Below are 25,288 nucleotides of genomic sequence, written 5' to 3'. Positions count from 1 at the left end.
ATCTACACCAAAACATTCAAGCTGTGACCTAAAAAAGCCAGGGTTAAAAATATGTGAAATCAAAGGTGGCGACCAAGAAATAGCTAGTTGCAATCATGTTAATCCCTGGTAGTAACATCATTGTGGCTTCCACCTTTTTTCATCCCGGAATTTTTTGGTAGGGGCACATATTTTTTTACAGCTTGGTTAATATTTGGTTTAGATATATAGTCATTTTAAAATTATGCAAAAACACATGCACATGCCATGCAAACTACCACTAAACTTTCAAGTTCACTGAAACGGTGTACAAGGGAATCATTTTGGTACCAGCGAGAAATATGAATCATGTTAATTTGACATACTATACAAACACATGATTTACTTTACTTTATAAACTCTAAATGTTTTATTCTCAAACACTAGTTTAAAATATCTGCTATACTCTGCTCTATTAAACCGAATAACATCACAAAATCTTGGCCAACTGGCAGGCTGCAATCCTGGGATATCCTCACTACCTGTAATAGGGTCCAAAGTGTGACCATTCACAAGATCCAGTTGATCAGGTAATCTACAGTACTTGTTATTTGGGTCAGGACTAATTATACAAATACTGTCCTCCAGAATGATGTAGTGTGTATCAATAGCTTTGAGAATATCATATACATCTTTAGGGCTCCTCTTAGCGTACATCTGATAAACCTGCGTGAAAGTAGAAAGCATATATACAGTATGAACTACACACACAGTATACCTTCAGAAAATTTCCTACAGGCTTTTGAAGGATTATAAGCACCTAAAGTCAATTTATCCCCATGTACTATATGTCATAAAACCTTGCTTTTCTAAGTAATACTCTTCAAGGCTATGTGTGTGTGTGCGTGTGTGTGAAATATTTATAGTACCCAGCTAAGCTAACCATTTGGTCCTGGTAAATATGTAGACGCAGCGGTTAGTTGATAGTAGCAAGCAACAAAATGTGCTAACTACAACTGAAGGGCAATTCAAATATAATTGTGGAGTTTAATTGAATTTTGGTAAGGCTCTATTTATCATAGGAATGTGGTTTGCTCATGGCTATGATGCTTATTAGCCAGTTCAAAGATATGATACACTTTGACTCGTTATATTGGGACACACGAACATTTAATTGTGGGTTTGTATGTACATGAACAGCCAAGTTTCAAGCTAGAGGAATGCTATGTAGACCTATAAAGGCTAGATTTCTATGAGGTTATAATATTATAAATGGTTTTCATTATGGGAGTAATGATGAGTGGGCCTCTCCTGTGTGCTGCATGAGTGCTGTACAGTGTATTAATGAAATACATATTTTATACATAATCTATAGCATGAAAATGACAAAATGCCATGTAGATACCATAGTGATTAAATGGTACATTAATTTTTCCTAGCATTAACTGTGGTTGAAATTGAAACACTGAAATTGAAACTATTGATGGTGTTACACAGAATTATTGTGATGGATAATTCTGTGTAAAACCACCTGATTCTTACATACACTATGTACTGTGGTATTTTGTGTAATACCATAATCTTGATATCATGTTACATAACTATGATTCTCAGAACAACCACAGTGTACATGTGGTTGCTGTTGAGGTTAGTTAGGTGGCTAAAATAATACCACAATTAAAAGACATACATAAGGTACACTGAATGAACTTCGTATCATACTAAGCACAAAAAGTACAATTCTGCACACAGTACAGTATTAAGCATACAGTGAGTAGGATAGTATCGTGAAATATTAATACTAAAAAAGTAACCCGTATTAAAAACTACCTTGCGTATGAACAAACAATGTATACTCAAAAATACCATTCCAGGCCTTAAATTAACATGCAGTCAACAGACAAAATCTGCACAAATAGCACAATGTCTGCACATAATTAGTTTTGGGTGGACACACATGTCCTTGCAAATACCAATAGTGGTACCATAAAAGTTGATGTGTACATGTTTGTTTGTAGTGCTAACAATGACTGTCACTTGGCTGTTAGGAGATCTACATTTTCCCAACCCAAGGATTTACCAATGCCACCTCCCCTTTGTGTACGGGTAGTTGGAAAAGGCGGATACGGTCGGACGCGGACATTTTCAAAAAGCACTTTTACATTTATATAACAATTATTTTTCATACCTAACGCTGTTTCTACAGCAGTCTTTGCTTCTAGACCCAGGCGTCGATCTTGTCATAGCACTTATCCATTTATAAGCGCACGTGCAAAGGACTATACCAGCACTCCACAGCATGCCAAAGACCATATAGTGTTGTACACATGCTCTAAAGTCTAATACAGAGTTATATATTTGTAAAGATTAGCTTGTATGCCCCATGCAACTTAGCTTAGCAGGACAAATCCACATTCTTATGCCTTTTAGTATAAGGCGCAGGTGCTTATACCGAGTGTTGAGGGTTTTAAGGATCTGGCCTACGAGATTAGGTTGGGACATGCTAGATTAATCTCTATGACTCTGAATTAGATTTCTAAAGCACGTATACAACACTATATGGTCTTTAGAGTGCTAGTCCATCCTTCGCACATGCGTTTTTATATGAATAAGGGCTATGACAAGATCGATGCCTGGGTCTGGAAGCGAAGACTGCTGTAAAAACAGCATTAGGTATGAAAAATAACTGTTATATAAATGTAAAAGTACTTTTTGAAAATGTCCATGTCCGCGTCCGACCGTATCTGCCTTTTCCAACTACCCCTTTTTGTGTACTGCTATCACCAACAGCTGTAATGACCACAGCGTGGTGATATGTTATAGCTATGTGGTTGTATTTAACTTCAAAGCTTTCAGTGGAAATTCCCTATTCCAATTCCAGCAGTGTAAAGTGTTTCTCTAGCTCATGTCTGTACAATTTGACTCTATGTCTGTACATTTGTGAATATGTAAGGACATTTGTCCTTGTCGCCTTAAAAATTAAATTAAGGCCTGCCATTCAGATAACTACATCATCCTGTATATAACATAACTGCAAAACTGCCTGTCACACAGATACACCTGGCTTGTCATACCATACAGTATACACAGTAAATACTGTACCCATAATAGACGTGGTTATACAATACGTGATCTGATTTTGGAAAACCTACATTTTTGGTATAATGTACAATTGTAGATAAATGGCATTTTATGCAATTCACAGCTACGCAGTGAAATTTTCCCTGATTACGGAGACATTTATGACCTTCATAGTATCTAGGGTACAAGAAGCAGCCTCCTGCCATTTCAAGAGTATTGCTTGATCGTTAGTCCTCACAAAGGGATGGAGGGTGGGTAGTAAGGTGGGTTAGGCAACAATTAGGATTCAAAATGGATGAGTGCCGTAATGGAAAGGTATAGGCCAAATTCACACCTTTGTGAGCACCAGATAGACTGCAAGGGCACAAAACACACACACACATAGATGGAGTCACTCGAGTGTCTGTAGAGCAATGTGTTGCATTAGAGATGTTTACAAAATTTGGTCTCTAGAAAGAGAGTATATATGCTAAGATTACTACACATTAATCTTATATTGGTTTGGCTTGCTAGGATATGCCATAATTATGAACAAAAATTTTGGCATGTTAATTTGACAAAGGTAGTGTGGAAATGCTAACCAGATAAAGTAGCTATATTTCATGTTGGCATATATTAAAACTTGCTTGGTTTATGTGTCCAAAAGGTAGGTTTTCCAAAATCAGGTCACATAATTGGTTGGTGGCTGGAATATTGTATACATTAGAAAAATTTTGAATTGAAGTGTCCCCATATAGGTGGCTGCTAAAAATAGGCTCTATCACACTATGTAGGAATGACCTTGCCAAAAAAATTTAAATATGAAAGTTCAGTAATCTACACACTAGTTATAGCATACCCATTTCTACTAATGATTGTGGGTTTTAGATTTTGAAAGAAGTATGTATACCCAGCAGAATTCCAGCAGCAATATGTACACTGATATTGTGAAAAGCACACTAAAATGTGCCTGCTCCAAAGCAGAAACTTATGTTCTGAGAAGCTTGTGAAACCTCTACAGAGGCATCAGGTTGGTAGGAACCAATGCAGCATCCTACAGTAATTCATTGCTGTCAACATTAGCCATGTTTTTTGCTCAGGGGTCACTGTAAAAGTGGTGCTGACTGACATATGGTACATATTAGAGTAAACAAAGGTTTCCATGTTAGTGTATGTGTGCATGCTGTACTACTGTACAGTGTACACACATGCAGTTTGATTGTTTACCTGTACAGTTCTTTGTCTGAGCAGTTTGTTCTCAAAGTGAGGATGGTTAGTGATGGTCCTACTGGTGCATAACTTCACTCCAGCCAGTAACTGCATACTACCAGCAAATGCTGCCTGTGGTGCTGTCTTGGTACTGTGTAGTACAACATAATAATGTATTCATAAAAATGTATTAGGTATAGCTACATCAGGTACAAAATGTTAAAAGTTTCAGCACATTAAAACATACTCGAGAATGCATCTTAATATTATACACAATTGACAATTCATTACCAGTAATTAGCGGTTAACACTTACTTTATCCATTTCATCAACTCCACAGTATCAGGATCATAGAACTCTCTCAATTGCTCAGCTTGTTGTTGTAATTTAGGTAGTTCCTACAGGTACACATGTACAGTACATCATGTGCTACAGTAAGTAACAAAGTGCAGCACAACTAGTGGCACATAACTAGTTGGTAAACTAGGGTATACATGTAATAAGAGCAGTATAGACATACCACAAACATACCCTATAGGTCAACAGAGCTATGAATAAGGTGACAGTCAAAGAGCGCAGCATATCCATCTGTAAATAAGTAACAACAATGTAGCTGCACTATTACATAACAGTTTACTAACACATAATCATGCTACACATGTACATACAATACAAGTACTTCCAGTCACCAGTGATTAGCCATGGCTGAAAAGCGCACATGGCCCAATGTGTGTCTTACACGTAACAAAGCTATACATGAGAAGAAACTAGTGATGCACCGATACCAATACTAGTATTGGTATCAGCCCTATTTTGGTGGTATCAGATTTGTATCGGTAAGGCTATAAATGCCCGATACCAACCGATACTTTAAATGACACCATTTAATTACTTTTCAAGATGGCAGCGTACATAGTGCATCGAACATAGTTAAGCAAGAGCTGATATAAGTTATGAATTCTTCGAAAGAAGCCAATTACTAGTACAGTGGAAACTGCAGTAAGCCACAAAATAAGATTCATTGAAGCCATAAAACTATATTATCTTCACCCAATTGATAGCCACAAACCAGCAAACTGTGGTTGATGAGATTAGCAAATGAGTTTAGTAAGCTGGTTTATTAACTATTAGTCAAATCACTAGTTGTTTCTTGTGAGAAATGCCTGTGGGGCAAAGTATCGGATCTGTATCGGCCATTTCTGGTCTTAAATGTATCAGATTGGTAGTGAAAAAGTGGTATCAATGCATCACTAGAAGAAACACTGGAAATACCAGAAAATTAACATCTCCTTGAGCACTTAGGTCTCCCTTCACTGTGTATACAGCAAATCAGCCTTCTGGACTGCAATATTATTGTTCATCATGAACAATTTCACCCAGAAATGAAGTCAAAATATTCATACACTGGTATGCTGACCACGAATTACTCTGTTACAAGGTAGTGATTCTGTGTTATACCCACCCATAATTACTAACAGATAGCATTATTTTTACAAATTTTCTTCAAAAATTATAAGCACATGCGCTTAACAACTCAACTCTACGGTACTACATGATGAACATTATAGTTACAACTGGTATGTGTACCTAATGCAACTGACTGTGGCATCACTGTAGTATGAGATACACAGAGAGTATCACATTATTGTACTATTAAATACGTACTACACAAAACAAGTTGATGTTGTGCTACTTCTAAAAACCAGGCGCCATGCAACTAGCTAACTCATCTGGAATTAACCAACTATGTATATTAAATTGTGCAACAATGCAAAATTACTTTATTGCAATTCTCAGATTTCGTAATTCATGAACATTTTGTAATTCTTCAATTACGCTGCTATGCCTTATACTAATGAAGCACTTGCTAAACAAACTGCTTTCAACAGCATATTATGCACAGAAGTATCTTCTAAACTTTTAATAGTTTGACTATAGTGTTATTTCCCACAAATTCTCTTGACAAAGTCTCAAAACTGCTCTTCATTTTTGTTCGTGTGCATTGGGGATACACCCCCTTTGCAACCAACGGAAGGAATAGGCTATTCCTGGTAGTCCACGAGGACTGCACTGTTGTTTCTCAATTGTTACCTGCCTGTTAAACCCCAAAGGGAAGGTAATTCACAAAGTCTGAGGGGGCGAATCGCCACACCCTTATTTCAGACCGCCAAAAAGAAACCACCTCAGAGCAAAGTTTACCAGTACGTAAGTTAATACTGACTTCATTTCACTTAAACTTCTTACACGTAAAAGCTGCTTTTACCATTAATGATTCTGCTCACGTAGATGCATATGAACAAACAAAGATAGGTACACACGTACACGTACACACACACACTTTTATAAAAACAATTTCAGTAACCAGGCATGCACCTGGTTTAAACAAAAGTTTGTAAAACTCAACTATACATATGCATGTAAATAATACTACGCATCAGCATACGACACTTAACTGATTGTCCCTTCATTCTGATCCACTCTAACACACTACTCCACATCACATGATCACATACGCCAGCTGCGGCCAGTACACACACATAAGGAATACTCAACACCTTAAACCTCAGTGTAGTGATTGCCACAAAACAGAAGAACACATTGAGAATAACAATGAACGCATAGTGAGGTCTTATGAATGGATGTACTGTAGGTTGGCTATAGTGAAGGAAAAATTGGCATTATCAATCTGGTGTTGCTATAGAAATTTTCAAGTTAAGTTACAAATGCATAGGCGTAGCAAAATATTTTTAGACAGGGGGGCTTGTTGTAAAGCATAGTCAGCATGTGAAACAAGATTTCTCTGGGGTCTTGGGGCATACCTATACGCCCACAGAAATTTTTTGAAGATTTAGCCTTCTCAGATCAATTTTAAGGGCATATTCACACATTGACTGCATTATTAGAACAACTGACTGTTCTATTAGAGTATTTCGATCTTTTGCAAACTGAAAGCAGAAATTTATTAGCCCCCATTGCCCTTCCGGGTTGCTACGCCTATGACATGTACAGGATTATATTCATGTATGAAAAAATTCAATTCACAAAAGTTTCATGTGTTCAAATATGTGCCTGGATCTGGAAGAATTTTGGAATTCCATTTTATTACATTTTCTCTATCTATTGGCATGAAACAAAGATTTTCGACTCCTCTTGTTTTGGGGATTACAGTGCTAATAAGCTTTTTGCTATTATCACCTTCTTTCATGTGCTTAAAAGATTTACAGATGTCTTTCAATTTTGCAAATATTTCACCCATTACATTTATTGTATTCAATTGTAAAATAACTAGGTTTGTGTTAACATGTGGGATTCTTGTAGACCCAGTCGCATATTTAAAGGAAACTATTATCCTCAAAATATGTCACTGGATGATTTACTGTACTTACTTTGTGGTCATAAAAGAGTATAAATTGTTAACAAGGTTGCCTAGCAACACCATCACAGTGATGATGAAACACGGCAACACCAGACTGAGTAGTAGCCTGTTATATGTATCCCATGGTTGAGGTCTGAAGGCTGGTTCACACAGGTAGATCAGTGCATCAAAGTCTCTACAACAGAGTAACATTTGTATGTAAATTTATTGTGGATGTACATGTGTAGAAATACTAAACACACACAAACACACACTCACATAACCTTAGTTCTGTCATTGGAGTAAAACCAAGTTTTGCACTGACAAACTTGTATACGTGTTCATCCTCATCAATACTCAACACTCTCTACTATGACAAGCCATACAATATATACCAGATCACCAGTCAACAATGTGTACCTTAATGACAGTATGGATGATAACTGTTAGTAACAACACTGATATGTTGGACAATATGAACTTGATCAAAGCTTTGATAACTGTGCCTCCTCTTGGAGCTTGATATCCCTAGGAATAAGAATAAACATCTGTGCAACAGTACCATATACACTGTCCAGGTAGAGGATGTACATATGGCAGAGTGCAACAATAGTGTTTTCATGCTCAGTATAAATGTTCAAATAGAGCAATCACATTACAACAACAATGTACTCATGTAAAATGAGTGCTGTGTGTGAAGGCTACAGCATTGTATTTGGAGAATGACTAATGAATCAGCTACAGGGTGTAATTTCAATAGTAGGTATGTATTGTATTGCACGGAGTCAGCTACAGTGCAACGTGTATGAAAATGAATGGGACCTACTTTAGTTGATGTCTGAAAGATTGTGTCTCAAATTTTTACTTTATACTCATGTAGTGTACCTATGTACGTATATAGACAAGTATAAGAAAATGCACAGTAGGGATATTCACTTCTTATTGTTTTGTAGTATTTGGACATTACGTACTACTCTGATCCAGTTTGTTTCAGTGCTTTTTACTGCAGTACTATACACAGTCCCTACTCTAGTACGTTTAAAATTCCTAATTTTTCTTATATGTGAACTTTGTTTGCAAGCTCATGACTACGCTTTTCACAAAACCTGTCACAATATCATCAAGAGTACATATTATGTACTCTTGATATCATCATAGAGTTAATCACAGCACTCTATATTATGCAAGCAATCAACTAGCATAACACCACTATATAAAATTGTTAAACTGTAGTAAGCTGGATTCACGTAACTAAACAACAATAGTGCTGGTCCAGTAAAGAAATGCAAAAGCATTTAGCTTGATATTCAGAAACACAAGCAACTTTGCCAGTCAACTTTGCTGGAAAACAACACTTATAAATCATTAAACTATATTCATCTAGTTTGCCGTGATACCGTATAGGGGGGAAGTTTCAATGGGCGAAAATTTTGCGGTAGAGGGCAAATGTGGTTAAACTTTCGTTGTGGACGGCACGCTCAAAATGCATAGCCGTGCACGTAAACAATGCCCATTTATTTTGTCAATAAATGAGCGTGGCTCACGACAATTATGATGCGAACATACAGTCTGGGCACTTGACGATCGATTAAAGTGGGTGTGGCTCTACATTAGGCATACACACAGCAATGCACGTGGCTTTGTGCATGCCTTCAGATTGTTGCAACACACCTTGTTAAATGGGTGTGGCTCCATGTATGACTAGTTACATACAGCAATGCACAATCCAAATAAGTGGGCGTGGCTCACAAAAGAAGCTGGGCTGCTGCAGAACTTTCCAAATTGTTAATCAATCTGGACACCACAGCTAGCAGCAGCATTCGCAGGGAAACTTTCGCAGTTTTATCAAAAACCACAAAATACACAAAATTTTAGCCCATCGAAACTTTCCCCTATATGGTATTGAACAAGTCACTCTCACTGAATGATATCGGTGTCTCACTAAGTAGAATCTCTGTTGAAACATTACAATTACAATTACAACTGCCAACTTTGAAAACCACTGAGCCACGTTTGTTCAAATAGTTTGGTGCAATTCCACGTGTATTCCAATAGTTTGATGCAATGTACACCCGTAGATGGAAGCCCCACTGTAACACTATCAGCAGAGAACCTTGACTGATGGCCATGGTGAAGAAGGATAAAAGGTAACACAATAGTGCACTCATTGTATGTTTATCAATATACCAAAGGTTTTTTCTCAAGTGAACTAAAAACGTTTCTCTGAAAGAATTAGGGCTATAGATGTAGCCAGTTTTCCGCTATGCTTGACTGAAGGCATTAGGCAGGCAGGCAGTAGAAAATTCTGTTGAAAAAAAAATTTTTTTTTAAAATCTGTAGCAACTAAACAGGGACGTTTCAGGTCAATCTGAAGACACTTTTGGGCTTAATTTTACTCCACCAATACTGTCATTATGTTGTGAGGAAAAATCGAGGCAGGTTTTGGGTTATATTATATCACGGGCCACGCCCACACCTTTGCCATCTATACTATACAAGTACTATCGTACTGTATGTTATGCATATAAAAAAAAAGTTTAGGTACATGTAACTACAAACCTGTATTATGAACACGATGGTAGCTGCAATGGTAAAGCTAACATAGAGAGATCCTAACAACATTGTGTTAAAGAACTGTAACACATAGACCACCAGCAGTGCTGCTAACTGACACAACATCAACCAGTGTGCCTATAGTGAAAGGAATCGACTATATGACATACATACATATACACTGTACATAAATAGTTTACAAGTAGAAAAGCTACACATGAATTAGTGCAAATGCGGTACAACAGAAAATCAATGGAACCGATGATATTCCAAAATGACTGTTCTAGGTGTTTGGTTGTAAGCTTAAGTATGCTCTATATTACAGGATATAAGCCGAGTCACGTATGCACATTTAATGGGCTTCATGTCTCTAAACAAATTCACTAAACATGACCCGGGACACAGGTTTTCAGATAATGGAGTGCATACTATATTTATAACACCAGTACAGTGTACACACAAATGCAAATAATTTATGAATTGGGAACATTCACGTATTTGCTTGTTGTGAAAACCCGCCAAAACTACAATAATTCAATGCAAACACAATATACAACATGTCTTTCAGCATGAATTTTTCATGCATGCAACATATACTCGTAGAATATCTTTATAAAAATGTACAGTTCAGTACATGTACACTCATGCTCATACCTTATTTGTGGGTACAATTCCCATCACTTGGACACCAAACAGAGCAAATCCTTCTAACAGGAACACAAACTGGGCAAACTGCCAGGTCATTGCCACCATTAGACAACTGACAAATATCATCATCAAAGTGAAGCCCTGTGTTCACAGGAGAAAAACTCAATTACATAAGCGACCTTGTGGCTATAAAATAAGAAATCTGAACTATACTGACTGTTCAATTAGAGTGTATGCAATATGAGTTACATTTGTGTGTACTGAATATTACCAGTACATACACACACGTGCGTACATACATGAATGTGTGCAAATGTACACATGTGTAAGTCAATGTTGGCTTTATGTATCATATGAATTGTACAGTACATACAACTTGATCATGGGTGTACATGTACAGTACATTAACTAAACTTGACACTAACCTGCCTGAGTTGTGTAGCATTATTGTATTTCAAATAGATTACAGTGAAGCATATTTGTATAGCAATGAATGGAAGAGCAAAGCTTTCCCTTAGTGGAATAGCAACTTGAACACGAGTTGCATCTACCCTACAGAGATATACATATCGGACACCATCACCAAAGACAGCACATAAAATTGTTTGTATGTAAGCAAATCATTATGACTAACACACAATATACAATTACTTAATCATGATGTGTGCAGTTTATTGTGTGAACCATCTGCACATATTCACTAGTACCTCAAGATATACAGGAGTCTGTTCACGTACTCACCAGTTGAATATGTAAAATGCTGTAGCCAATACTCCAGCCAAAAGTGAGTCAGATAATAGCCACGCGGTGCCAAACAAAGCCACAACATGTACAGCTTGTAGACCAAACACTGCATTGATGTAGAAATACACAGGCTCCACCTGTGGGACCAGATTAAACTCGTATAATTGTGAACTCGTACAATTGTGCAAACATACACAACACATTTACACACATACTAAGATAGCACATATAATACACATGGTACCTGTGGTAGGATCCATTTATAGAGACCGGCTAACACTATCTCTTGAAATATATTAAACCTTTCAATGATGTTTATGGTATGTGAACTCTCGGTGATATTGTCATAGCAAAGATCCTGTAATCCTACAAAAATAAACAACAAAAAAAGTCTTGTACAAACTACATGCTGTACAATATTTATTACTGCATTTTAAATGCACAATACATGTTTATAAATCTTGTGTTTCATTATACTATCAGTAAACAAATTATGGTGCATACAAATAAAACACAAATAACTCTGGCAAACAGGTTTTGGTACACTGTATGATGAGGTGCGCATAAAACAGGTGAACACCAAAAATGTCCACTGTTTTAAACTTTCATAACTTCCTATGCCACTATGCCATCACCACGCAATTTTGATTCCACATACAGAAATACAGACCAAAGAGGCCTTTCATTAAGGTGTGTAACATGGTATATAGACACAAATAATTACTATACAATAAACAAATAATTAAACAAACACATGTTCTGGTCTCATTGCTATATAAGAAAGGGAAACACAACATACACCATAACCAACAACACTAGATTTAACTGCTAGACTAAACTATAAATACTGAAGGTGCCCATGATGTCAGTGGCATATGGAACACATGTAATCTTACCCTGTGACAATGTTGGTGTGTTCACTAGTTGTTTGTAGTAGGAGTAATACAAGCCAGATTCTGTCCGAAATGAGATCTCTCGTTCCACTTCCTATACCAGAGATACCAAGTTAACAAAAAATACATCAACATGAATAAACAATTGTTGATATTTTTACATACTTTGAATATCAATTCACTTGCACACAAGGAGACCATTGTGTATTACAACATTATAACTGATTGTTTGATCCATTTATTACATTAATTATACTTTTTAACCAGTATAATTATCAAGGACTTTGATTAACAAAATTTTTCTTGGCTTTAAACAATTCATTTGTGGAAAAGCCTTATATAAACAATTCGCTAAATGGCTTCACCACCTCTTTTGAAGTTTACCTTGATCATAAACAAATTAATATTTTTGATCCTTATTATTATATCCCTGTGGTATTCTCAATTATTTGTCACAAGAATGTGGGGATTGTCTGGTCAATACACAACCTACACATGCACAATTTGGCCATTTGAAATGATGGCCAGGTCTTCTAACAGCAGTCTCTAATCAATACTATTAATGCCTTGGGGGGAGGGATATTTTTTAAGGATGAGAAACGTTGGAATAAAAAAAATCACAATTTATAAACAACCCCAATTACACTATACAAAGGTTCAAGGATAACTTTTTTGCTGTTACCCCCCTCCCCCTCCCCAACACATACACACCCTTTAAAAAGACCTCTAAATCAGTCTTCCCTCCGTCAAAGACTAGAGTCTGGAGCAACACACAAACATACAGTGAAACCTTGTCACCAACCAAGTGTCTTGACTATAAACAGATCCTTGAGTTTCCAGCTCAATTTACTACCAAAGGAATAATTTGGGGCCAACGCTGAGTGTCCAGAATATGCAGGTGACCTCATTTTTAAAGTATCCTGATTAATAGGTTTTACTGCACACACCTTATATAGCTGTTGAAACACTTACAACCAGGATCAAGTCTCAATCACACGATCAAGGGGCAATGAATCAAGTGATAAAGACATCCGCTAAAGTAAAAATCAAGCACCTTTTAATATGATTTTTTTTAGCAACACAAGTAAGAAAATATACTAGGCTTTTCAGGGCCGGTGTAAGCACTACGGCCACTGCCGTAGCAGATTTTCACAGCCCAAGCCAGTCATGTGAGCGCATGCCTAGCTAAGCTAATATAGCTACACACTAATAAGGTAGCTCCGTATAGTAGTTACGTCATCATGACATACACTAATCTATATATTTCTAGACAGACACCAACCATCCTAACCTTTAATGCAGTAAAAGGATGTGTAACCGACTTCATGTTACCACTTGCTTATCATCCTTTATTATATTCGTGCGTCTAATGATCGAAGCACGTGATGACCAGTGCGGTGGACGTTCTTCCAGCTCTGCTGAAAGGTAGGTTATTATTATTATTGGGGGTACAGGTAAGAAGGCAAAGCCTGTAAAAACCTGATCAATTGTATAAACGAAATTAGACTTTACAACATATAGAAAGGTAGTGTGACAGCTATAGGGAAGTTACAAAAGTCAGTGTATGTATGAAGCAATATCTTAAAATCAACTCTTGTAAAGTGCTAAAATTGTTTCAGAATGTGGTTTACAAACACTAAAAATTTGAAATTTTCCTCGGGGGGCATGCCCCCAGACCCCCCTAGAGGGGCATGCTTTGCATGCCAGAGTGCTTCACAGCACAGTCACTCATCGTGCTTCACACACTCATCACAATCCCTAAATCAAAACCTGGCTTGTTGCCTGACCAGCCACTAAGAGCTTCCACCGGCCCTGCTTTTGCAGTAGATAGTTAAGAATCTAGGCTCACTTATAGGTGAAATCAAGCGATCACGGTAAAATTTAACAATCAATGTTCTTGATTCTGGATGCAAGTGTACTGTCAGTATGGATGTGGCTGACCCTTGCCAGAGAGAAAGAAAACATCACTGAGATGCTCTAAACACACAATTACAAATATCTCGGACACATTTGACCATGTATACATGCAAAATATACACACTAACACTGACAAGGACACAAAAGCACTCACTGATATTTCTGAAAACCACATATCATTTTCGTGAAGTAGCTTCACAAAAGACGAGTATCTGTATCCTATATAACACGCCACTGCTATGCCAAATAGAAACTGGCACATCCTCCAGAGCCATGAAAAACGAGACAAACAGTTCTCTGACTCATTGTCTGCCGTTGCTGTTGTTGTCGTCAAAGATTTTGTTTCACCACATTGACCAGAATCTTGATGTAGCGATAAATGTTGTTTAGATCCTTTATTGTTCTGTCGTTCATTTCTCCTTTTCCTGACTTCTTGCATCACAGAAGGGTTGACGACGAGGTTGACAAGGTTGACGAGCTCAGGGTAGGTCTACACACGTACATCGGTTTCGTACGGTTTCATACGGATTTTAACCGCCACTTGCTCTCTGTGGCACGCTGAGCACGTGAAGCAATTGTTTGATTCCTCGGATTGATCCGGCATGGCAGACAACAAGTCAGATTGTAGTGGTTTATCTTTGTGGACACTATGTGTGTTTATTTTGGCTCCATTCAGGTTGATAGCGTCGGATGTCGCCTCCATTGAGCACGCCGACGACAGCTCTGTGGTGTTCCTCTCACAGGTACATAGCTATTGTTTGTGCTGTGTTTTATATCTTTCACACGCTAGTTTTAATCTGGCCCTAAGGATTAATTAATAGTGTGGAAGCGGTGAGTCATAGATTAAAGCCCCCCGGTGGGTGTGGCTACACGAGGGGTGACATTAGCTACATGGCTCCGTTTGATAGAAGCGCATGTGATTTTTTTCTGCCATTTCAAGTTATCTGAATTAACAAAGCTGGCTCCGGTGATATGATAACTTCTTTCTATCTTAAAATGTGTTAAAAGCTAATTATGCATAGTGTGGCCATGCACTTATTCCTAAGCTTATACGTACAACATATATAACATTCAGTTAAAAGCAAAGATACTTATTTCTATACTAGATAACTTGTATGCTGCTTGCTATTCTCATGACTAATGTTTATAGCTAGATATCCAGTATGGTACGAAAAATAATTATGTATGCAAGAACAACTCTCAAGCCATTGAAGTTAATATAATAAATTATAAGACCACATCATTATTTTATTCCTTGTTTCCCGCCACTACCCACATCAATTTATACTAGGTAGCCGCACCAAACTTTAATTATTTGATTATTGATCAGGTGAATGCACTATTTAGTATGGAGGGAGGCACAAAATCACTCAGCTGTTAATATAAACATATAGCAGTATAGTAACTAAGGGGTTGGAGTCCCTCCGATCCACTCTTGTTGAACAGGCTGCATAATGGTCACTGTAAAGTGCTAATAATAATAACGAAAGAAAATATCTTATGATTATTTCATAAACCGCTCTCTTCTATCCTGGAAATCCTCTGTGAAATATTTGGGAGTTTTCTTTCAATCGAATTTGTCATGGTCACACCACTGCAAGTATGTTGCAGCCAAAGCCAGCAAGTCCTTGAATTTTCTTCGTCACACTTTATGGGGTGCTACAACTGAGGCCAAATCCATGGTCTATAAGTCTTTAGTGCGACCTTCACTAGAGTACGCTTGCACTGTATGGAATCCTCACACTGTTTCTGATAAGTCCACAGTGGAATCTGTCCAACGACGTGCTGCACGTTGGGCCTGTGGAAGTCGTTGGTCACCATTACATAAGTGTTGGAATAAATCTTCTAATGGTTGTTTACAAGAGTTACACTGGCCAACACTGTCATCTCGAAGGAATTATTTGAGCGTGGCTATGCTTTATGACATCCTAAAAGGTAGGTACGATTCTTTGAAGCTATCAAATTACTGTAATTTCAATACATCTTGTACCCGAGCGCATCCTCTCACCCTTGTTCCGCTACAGTCTTCTATCAATTCTTATAGACATTCTTTCTTTGTGAACACTGTTTTCTTATGGAACACTCTATCGTGTGATGTATTTGATCTCAGTTCATCTAAGTTTCGCCAAGCTGTGTATAATCTGTTTTGTTGTAATTAATTTATATGTGTATGTGTTCTTTCTTGTTTTTTTTTTGTAGCTGTGTTTTCTCTGTATTTGTCCCCTTCCATTTTTGGTTTTGTATCTTCTAGGGAAACACCCTCGTACAGGCTCTGCCTTTTGGTGTCACCCTGTCTTTTTTTGACAAATCAGATAAATAATAATAATAAATAAATAAATAATCTTGCACCTCTCTAGATCGAGATACTCTAATAGAGCAGTCGTGTACTCAGACAAAGCAGTCAACTGTATAACTAATAATCAATAACCACCTCCTGCTTGTATCAGTTTTTAGGTGATGGTATAATAATGATGGCCTAGCAGATTAATTATTACCCTATACATCAGTAGAACACTTTCTTTCATCATTGCATGGCTGTTCACCAGCTGTTAACTATAAGGAAATGATTGGTGCTTCCCTTGTATCCTTGCATGGCCCACTACTAAGAGATAGCTAACAGCATGTAATCCTTAGTAATAATTGTATTATGCATATATAGACTTGCGCCAATTCTGCTGGCATAATGTCTAGTGTGATAGGTCAGCAAAAGCATCAAGCAGCATAACAGGACATTTTTCAAGGTTTTAAACTTAAATTAAAATGTTCAATGTGCTTACCAAAAAGGCAGCAAAACATGAGCATATACTACCAAGGTTAGGGGTAACACGTTACCAGCAAATGTAACGCATTATTACTTTTTTGCAGTAGCGAGTAATATAATGCATTTCATGACTGAGTTACTAATGGATATGCATCCAGAAGTGTAATGTGCTTTCACTTTTTAATGTGCATTGTATCCGATCCACACAAGATTTGTTGTAATTTGTGGACAACACTGTAGTCAGCATTTCAGGCATGAACAAATTAGAGTTACAGTGTATGGGGTGTACCAGTAAGGCCAAGATACTAGCTGAACTACACATATTTCACTTGTGTCACTTGTATAGTTTTAGACAGGCTTGGAACTTGATTTTAGAAGGTTGGACTTACAAATTGTAGTTTTTAATGAACAAATGTAGCTAATATATTGCTGGTTACCACCCTCAAATTAATAAGTAACTTATTACTTTTTGTCTAGGAGTAATAGCTACATAACTGTAGGGTGTTACGTTGTTTACAAGTAATGGGTAATTCTGTGAATGCAGGACATCAAGTGAGAAGAAGGCTTAATATGTATCAAGTTACATTTTTAAAATAACATTGCCAACACTGCACACTATGCATTGCTACTGCATTTCATATGTATAGCTATAATGTTATTATTTTCCGTATCTTAAATATAATATTATGCATATTCACACTTCACAGAAGTAATAATATTGTAATACAACAGTCAGTGAATACTGTATACATTTAAAAAAATTAATGAGCTCTCAAATTTGAAAACATATTTCAAACATAATAGGTTTGATATACTCAAAATTTATCAAAGTTTAGACCTCAAACACTTGAATTTCATTGGCTGCTTAGGCCACTTCAACTAAATCTTTTGTTTCTTGAGCGGGTTCTTGAACCTGCATTTTTCAGAATAAAATAATTATGTAATCACGCAATCACCTTGCAAAGAGTGATAACATCATGAAGGAGTTGCAAGTTTATCTTACGCTCTCAAAAAGTAAGTAACATTCAATATCTCACCATACAGCTGCCTACTCACAAGTGATATAGCAACTGTAATGTAGCTTAGCCACCGTTTGACTCACAAAGTCGCTCTTCAGCTTGCAAACTGAATATTTGTGACCGGATTTGCAAAATGGAGTCTTCCACACACATCCAATTGTATGAACGTGGAAGATCATAACTTAGTGTTCAAGTAGCATATAAAGCTGAAATTTTCTCCATCCATTCAGCTATGGTGCTATTCATTGCTGAACAAATTTAAAGTCATTGGCGTTTTCCAATCTGAAGTTATGAATTGTAAAAGTTGGTAAATCAGATGTGTGTGGAAGACCCATTTTCACAAATCCGGTCACATTTTAATTTTAGTTTTACTGACCTACCAACCTTTATTTAGCTGCATTTCACTTGAGAAACATAAGATTTAGTTGAAGTGGCCTTATAGGTATCTAAATCTTATAGATCCCCTGTTATGTCTCAATAGATCCCTGCATGTCTCTGGGGTAATATTAAGCATGACAAGTACACTCCTGTAACATTGACAATACATGGGCATTTAATTGGATAGCAAGTTCTGTTACAAGTTACAGGAAGTTGTTTTGGGTTTGTTTCTACTAATGAACGCTATATTTCTCATGTCACAAGCAGCAGTAAAGGTACAATGGTCTGTATAATTTAGACATCGAAACACAGGGTTCCATGGAATTTAGAAACTCTCAGGCCTGTAGTAACTAGCGCCTTTACTTCACTCTGGCGCCACAGCACAGGGCTTTTTGGGCTTCTAAATTCCATAGAACCCTGTGTTATGATGTCTAACTGTTACATAATTGGCTCAAAAAATGTATGCACAAATCAAACTTATGTACAATGGTGCATGGTGACCAGCTATGAGATGATTAGCCTCACATGTGTTATAATATAAAGTAGCATACTTTCTTTGTGCTTTCATATTTATTTATTTACTTAGCTATGTACTGTACACACAGAGACAAACTTGGGAATTATTCAACTATCATGAATGATCATGAAGTATCAAATTAATTATGAATTTATCCAGCTCATCATAAATGCAACAGTTTATTTCATGCAAACATTAAATATTTTTATTTTCACATTTGCAGTATGTAATTATATAATTGATAGGAGAAAATGGAGGAATTGCATTTGTACAGAGGAGATGCTGTGCTACTAAAAGGAAAGAATGACAAAGAAGCAGTAAGACATAATAAATGATGTGATTGTATAATATATATTGTAATAATTGTGGAGTCTGACAAGTGGCAACTAAAGAATTATAGAGTAAAAATAAAAATTGATAATAAATTATGTACAGGTATAAGTTATTTGTTCTGGTCTAGATCTGGCAGTGGAGATCTACAATGTGAAGAGGAACACATTGCTAGGGGTCGCTTCACAGTGTGTGGAGTGCACTGCACAGTGTGTGGAGTGTACTGCACAGTGTGTGGAGTGTACTGCACAGTGTGTGGAGTGTACTGCACAGTGTGTGGAGTGCACTGCACACTACAAATACTAAAGTATGAGCCTTAGGAGTATCTGGAGCTTAAATCTAAAAGCAATTCTAAACAAAATTATGTGCAATGTTATTACATCACTGCTCTATTAGAACATGTGCATAGTATTATTGCCATCTCCCATGATCTCTTGTAAAATTTAAGCACTTACAGTGTAGCTGAGAAGCAGTCCAGCCTACTATGTACTTGTGAGAGGAACACCACAAAGCTATATACAGTTTCTGTACCTTGTGTGCTGAGTTTACCATATACTGTATGTGCACATGACTTTGAGTGAGCATTAAATTATTTTTATGAATGTACGTATGGGTATATAGCTTAATCTCTATAAAAATATACATATATTAATAAAAATATGGATACTTGAATATTGGTTTCTTATCCACCATGAGATAATTATTGGTCAGTGATAATATATGGACACTGTGAAAGGCCTCAGGCCTAATGTGTATACCACTTAATAAGTAAGAATAAAGGAATTAAGTGATTCAAAATGTCACTGTAGACGGGAGGATAAATTGTTGAAGCTAGTGTACATCATCCTTTTTATCCTTGAATTATGTAGATACATAGCTTGTGACCCAGAATGCTTTAGCTAGCCACAAACTAACAATGCTGTTGGTACTTATGAATGTGATCACCAATGGGGGGTGCCTAGTTTCCTTGAAGAAATAACATTGAGATGAAAACCTATATATAATCCGGATTTGTAGTTGCATTTATGTGTGCACTCCAATACACATATATGATTGTTGTTTGTCAGTGGTATTCTCTTCCTCAAGGTGTGTATAGTATTGTCTGGTGAACAGTGTATGGTTCACAAGGTTTATCTTAACAATGTGGTGCGCCAGAACTTGGGTGTGAATTTTGATGATGAGGTTAGTGTAAGCTTTATTGATGTGCAGTATGGACAGGCAATACATGTACTACCATTCAGTGATACTCTGGAGGGATTTAATGGGTTAGTGATTTGTTGTGTTTGACCGTGCATCTCCAAGAAATATAATACTGGCCACATTTATAGGCTATAATAATTTTTCGAATTTGATTGTTATTCATGCATAGTCATGGAGAAAGGAGAGCACCTGTTCCTCCTACAAAATTTTCAATCATTGTATTAGAAGATTGAGGCATTCTAGTAGAACAGTGAATATGTAAAATTGTCTCATAACTGAATTTAGGGAGGTGTATAATTGAATTCATTTGCATGGCTTCAGAATCTGCTTGAAGAGTGCATAATATGTTTTGCATGCTGAGTGTGCGTCACACCTTGTATAACTCCTAAAAGATACTAGTCTCGTGCCCAGACCCCACCCACTGAATTGAGTAGGGTCTGGTGAGTTATGCTATGTTTTTGGGCCTGCCGCCATATTGTTTATGCATTTGTATCCATGGTTCCAGTTAGCCATCTTCGTCGTTCTAGCCTATCAAATTGAATTACAGCTGAATTAAAGCGTCTGATTGGTCAGAAAGGAAAAATGGCATAGGGCCAAAAACTCTTGCGTTTGTCACCAGACCATACTCACACAGTGGGTGGAGCCTGGGCATGAGACTAAAAAGATACAGATTGATATCCATTTTGGTTAGGTGCCCCCTGCGGACTAAAATACTTCCTACATTTTCATGACTCAAACATACACATCTAATAGATTCTGTTGCTTTTTGAGACAGCAGTGTGTCATTTCAATGATTATTTGATTATCATGTGCCAATAATTAGAATTCTTTTAACATAAGTATGTAGTCACATAGTGTGTAACTTCCACATTAATTGTATTTAACTAAACTATACCATTGCATGTCCCAGTTCATGGTGAATAGAATGACAGAAGTCCCAACTCTAGATCTGTAGCCTTATGATCGATCAAATAAGCACCTGTATTTTTCCCATGTAGGCACTGTACAAATTGATTGTTTTGTTCTTCTTGTTGTCTATCACTATAACTCCAAAGCGCTTTCCAGATAAAGCTGAAACTTTAACAGCTCATTGGTTTTTCCCTATAGACTAGGCCTGAATCAACATGCTCAAAATGTTTCCCAAAATGCTTTCAGGAATTTCCTAAAATTTTTACCTTTATCCTCTTCAGTGTTCCCATTATGCTTGAACTACACTCCTAGATTAGCAACATTTCTTACAATTATTGTGGAGCATTTTAATCAGTGAGTGCTCTATTAGAGTATTTCACTAAAAAGTGGCTGTTTTATTAGAGAGTATCAATCTAAGGAGCTATGTACAGTGCTCTATTGTAATTTGCAGTTTCCACTGACTGCTCTATTAGGGAGTATCGGTCTATTGTCATGGAATTAAGCTCCATAGTTTGAAATATCCTCCTAATATGCTAGCATTATGTTGACATAGCACTCCAGCCTATTTTATACTTTTTATTATGCTGGCATATTCGACGCAGGCCTACTCTAAACAATGAAAAAGTTATAAAATGAAGTTCGAGGAAAATGCAAACAAGTCAGGTTTTCGTTCAGCAGGTCACAAAAATATAGATACTCCAGTAGTATGGTACCCTCTGGAGCAAAAGCCACATGGCTAATGTTACATTGCACTTTTTTGGAATGGGTAGTCCTTGCTCTTAACTGAGCATTTTGATTAAAAGTAAATAGAAAAATTAGTAATGAAATAAATTAGAATAATGAGTGTACTTTGGTATAGTATTAACAAAAGCATAGTGCCAACTTTCTGAAGAAATTTGGAATAGATTACCATAATATAGCTGGAAATTTTGGTGGGAGTAAAATTTGGTGGGAGTAAAATTTGGTGGGAAGAAATTGCCATGATAGCATTTTGGTGAGGAAAAAGTTTGGCAAATTTGTTAGTAGTTAGAGCTAATACAGATTTATGGATTTCAAAATTTTAGTTAGGTGAAACACTGCTCACTCGCCAAATTTGCCAAAATTTTTACTCCTGCCAAACTTTTTGGCTATATGGTAATCACTATGATATATGATAAAAGATTTTAGTGTAATTTCCAAAATATTCACAAAGTTGTGCAGATAAGAATTTTAAAGAATGATGCACATCTAAACTTGTACACATGTGGTAAGCATGTTATATTATATAGCTTGTTTGTTACTGAAGAATATCAGGTCTGTATATGATATTGTTGCAGGGATTTATTTGATGGATTCCTCAAACCGTTCTTTCTGAATGCGTACAGACCTGTCACAAAAGGTATCCACTAAACTGTATAATTCATCACTCACCTTTACTATACAGAATTATTGTATCAATCAGACCAATATACCATATTTACTCAATTTTTGCCCCAGGGGTACTATTATTTTTGCCAAAATAGGGATAAAACCCTTCGAATAGTGCCGCACTGCAGTGTTATTTGAGGGTGCGCTACTAATATTTTAAACCTGCCACTGCTATAGCTATTCTACAATATAGTTTTATAAAACAATCACAACGCGTTGCTATCTACTTCTATACAAGACCTTTCTTTCACTTAAGTCCTTGTAGCACAACCATGTCATGCCTCATGCTACATAGTCAATTTACTAACAGAATTTTGATTATGTGACAGCTGTTTAAGCTTTACCAGGACAATGCCTTCTGTAAATCAAGATGGAGATTAATACTAAAGGTATGAGAGCACTAGTAAAGAGTAATTACAAAAGTATAGTGTGGTACTATTTGAGGGTGTGATATTTGTACAACTAAAATTATTATTTTCAGAATCTAGGATGATGACCCTCAAATAGCACTGCACTGTGATACTATTCAAGGGTGCGGCACAAATTGAGTAAATACGGTAACTTCGTAGCTACAATTACAAGCTATAAAGTTTAATACACAGACTTAATAGGACACTAGCTGAGATACTTGCTGAGATACTTGCTGAGCCTTGTTGTGCTGGACTAGCTTATGAGCTACTTGAAGCATCACATGACTTTCCTCACTATCATACAGCAAGAAACCTTGCATTAGAAGTAATCGGAATTTGTTCCTTACTGTATGCAGATCCCCAAAATATATTTCACCAAAAGCAATAATAGGTGATTCACTGTACATTAAAGTTTCTTCCTGTACATGGTACATATACTGTATTTTCTCATATAAAAGCCCACAGTTGTACTTCGATTTTGACTCAGCCTATATAAACAAAAGGCCTATATAACATGATTGGAAAACATTATGATATGTATCTGCATCCACACATTGACTTGCATAGGCCACTCATGCGATTACTCATGGCACTTTCATCCATGATATCTCAAGTCAATGTCGATGGGTTTGAATAAACTGTACATAGTAGCAGCAAGAAAAACAGTAGATTCCATTTATAGTCTGGGTCTATAAAGTTGTAATTTTACATTTTATATTCTTATTGTGCTGGAAACTTTCTCTCTTATGATTATAATCATGACAGGTATTTAATCAACTATGATCAGCTTTTAGACAAGGAAATAATAGATGGGCCTTATAGTTATCCGAACACCGATTAACAGAACACTCTATCATCTGAACGCCAACATTACTACTCAGTTAGAGTATTTTGTCAACAAGTGTATGTTTATTTGTCAGTAGTTGAGCAAAGCTCTGTATACAAATGTATGGAAGTTTGATTTTATATTATATGAACATCCTTTCCCCCAATTAGTTCCATTGTACATACTTTTCTCATGATGTAAAATACTGCAGTGATACTATACATGTTGTATGGCTTTAATTACAGTCATGTAGCTATAACACATGTTTGGTGTAAGTAACTCTTTTGTTATCCATCCTGTCCCAACAGGAAATACATTTCTGGTGCATGAAGGAATGAAAACAGTAGAGTTCAAGGTGATGGAGACTAACCCCTCTCCTTATTGTATTGTGGCTCCAGAGACTATGATTTATTGTGATGGTGACCCACTCATAAGGCAAGATAATGGTGGTGAAGTTGATATGTCAAATTTAGTTGGCTGAGATAATATACTGTAGTATAGTGAATACTGTAAAATAATTATAGTGTTTAGCTGTGTTTCATCTTAAGGAATGAATTCAAAGGTGTATAATATATACAACCAAATCAATGCATACTATATACTGAATTACATACCACTAGACACAGCTATGTAGTCAAGCCTCTAACACATTCATTCATGAAGATAATATACTTACTGAATGAATCTCCGTATGTGACTGGATATGTAATAAGGGATCTTTCAGCCTTTCCAATTTTCCAAACTTGACTAATTATAATTTCTTAATGTTTGTAAGCAATAGTGGTACATATTGTAGAGTTATGATGTTACCAAATTCAAGCTGGTACATTATTCACAACTAATCACAAGCAATTGGAAAGAACTTTTTTGAACATCCCTTCCCATATTGAATAAATGTGTACATACAACAGTGAGTTTTGGCTTGTGCATTATCTATATACATTATGCATGTAAATTGGGATGCAATACATCATTCAGAAGGTGGTCTATGAGGGCACTCTAGTGTGTGCAGCTAGCTGGCCATGCATGTTTCGTCAGAGTGAAGTATATATTTATGTTGACTAATGTTTATATGCATTCGTCATACTTATGATGCACATTTTGTGACCAGATTTTGGAAAATCAGTCCTAATGTCACATGTAAAATCTACACTTATATATGTGTCACCACTAAAGCACTTATGCACCTGTTAA

The 25,288-nt window shown here is 36.6% G+C and overlaps 2 protein-coding genes across 2 annotated transcripts; one reads left to right on the top strand and one right to left on the bottom strand.

Annotated features, from left to right (window-relative positions):
• Nucleotides 1-272: 272 nt before the first annotated feature.
• Nucleotides 273-14,864, bottom strand: LOC136257473 (protein C-mannosyl-transferase DPY19L3-like). The gene is made up of 15 exons (XM_066050693.1): nucleotides 14,492-14,864; nucleotides 12,424-12,514; nucleotides 11,772-11,893; nucleotides 11,525-11,664; nucleotides 11,209-11,335; nucleotides 10,790-10,924; nucleotides 10,142-10,273; nucleotides 8,003-8,110; nucleotides 7,867-7,949; nucleotides 7,614-7,778; nucleotides 6,681-6,882; nucleotides 4,759-4,815; nucleotides 4,543-4,625; nucleotides 4,246-4,378; nucleotides 273-684 (listed from the first exon to the last, which is right to left on the bottom strand). The coding sequence occupies exons 1-15, from the start codon at nucleotides 14,774-14,776 to the stop codon at nucleotides 361-363; spliced, it is 2,187 nt and encodes a 728-aa protein (XP_065906765.1). The 5' UTR covers nucleotides 14,777-14,864; the 3' UTR covers nucleotides 273-360.
• Nucleotides 14,823-24,696, top strand: LOC136257474 (transitional endoplasmic reticulum ATPase-like). Its single transcript, XM_066050694.1, has 6 exons — nucleotides 14,823-14,953; nucleotides 15,014-15,080; nucleotides 19,258-19,329; nucleotides 20,429-20,607; nucleotides 22,768-22,829; nucleotides 24,403-24,696. Exons 1-6 carry the CDS (start codon nucleotides 14,940-14,942, stop codon nucleotides 24,573-24,575), a joined length of 567 nt encoding a protein of 188 aa, XP_065906766.1. The 5' UTR covers nucleotides 14,823-14,939; the 3' UTR covers nucleotides 24,576-24,696.
• Nucleotides 24,697-25,288: the final 592 nt, after the last annotated feature.

Source organism: Dysidea avara, chromosome 6, assembly GCF_963678975.1.
Source record: "Dysidea avara chromosome 6, odDysAvar1.4, whole genome shotgun sequence".
Classification (NCBI taxonomy): domain Eukaryota; kingdom Metazoa; phylum Porifera; class Demospongiae; order Dictyoceratida; family Dysideidae; genus Dysidea; species Dysidea avara.
Note: the sequence above shows the minus strand (reverse complement) of the source record. Positions and strands in the feature narration are given on the sequence as shown.

Bases quoted from the DNA above. Each gene is read 5' to 3' on its own strand.
- LOC136257473 (XM_066050693.1), bottom strand. From the start codon at position 14,776: ATGCAAGAAGTCAGGAAAAGGAGAAATGAACGACAGAACAATAAAGGA. The intron at 12,515-14,491 runs GTGAGTGCTTTT...TCTCTGGTATAG, and splicing joins TGTGGTTTTCAGAAATATCA to GAAGTGGAACGAGAGATCTC. The intron at 7,779-7,866 runs GTTATGTGAGTG...ACTCTGTTGTAG, and splicing joins ACTCCAATGACAGAACTAAG to AGACTTTGATGCACTGATCT.
- LOC136257474 (XM_066050694.1), top strand. The intron at 19,330-20,428 runs GTAAGACATAAT...CTCTTCCTCAAG, and splicing joins GAAAGAATGACAAAGAAGCA to GTGTGTATAGTATTGTCTGG. The intron at 20,608-22,767 runs GTTAGTGATTTG...ATATTGTTGCAG, and splicing joins ACTCTGGAGGGATTTAATGG to GGATTTATTTGATGGATTCC.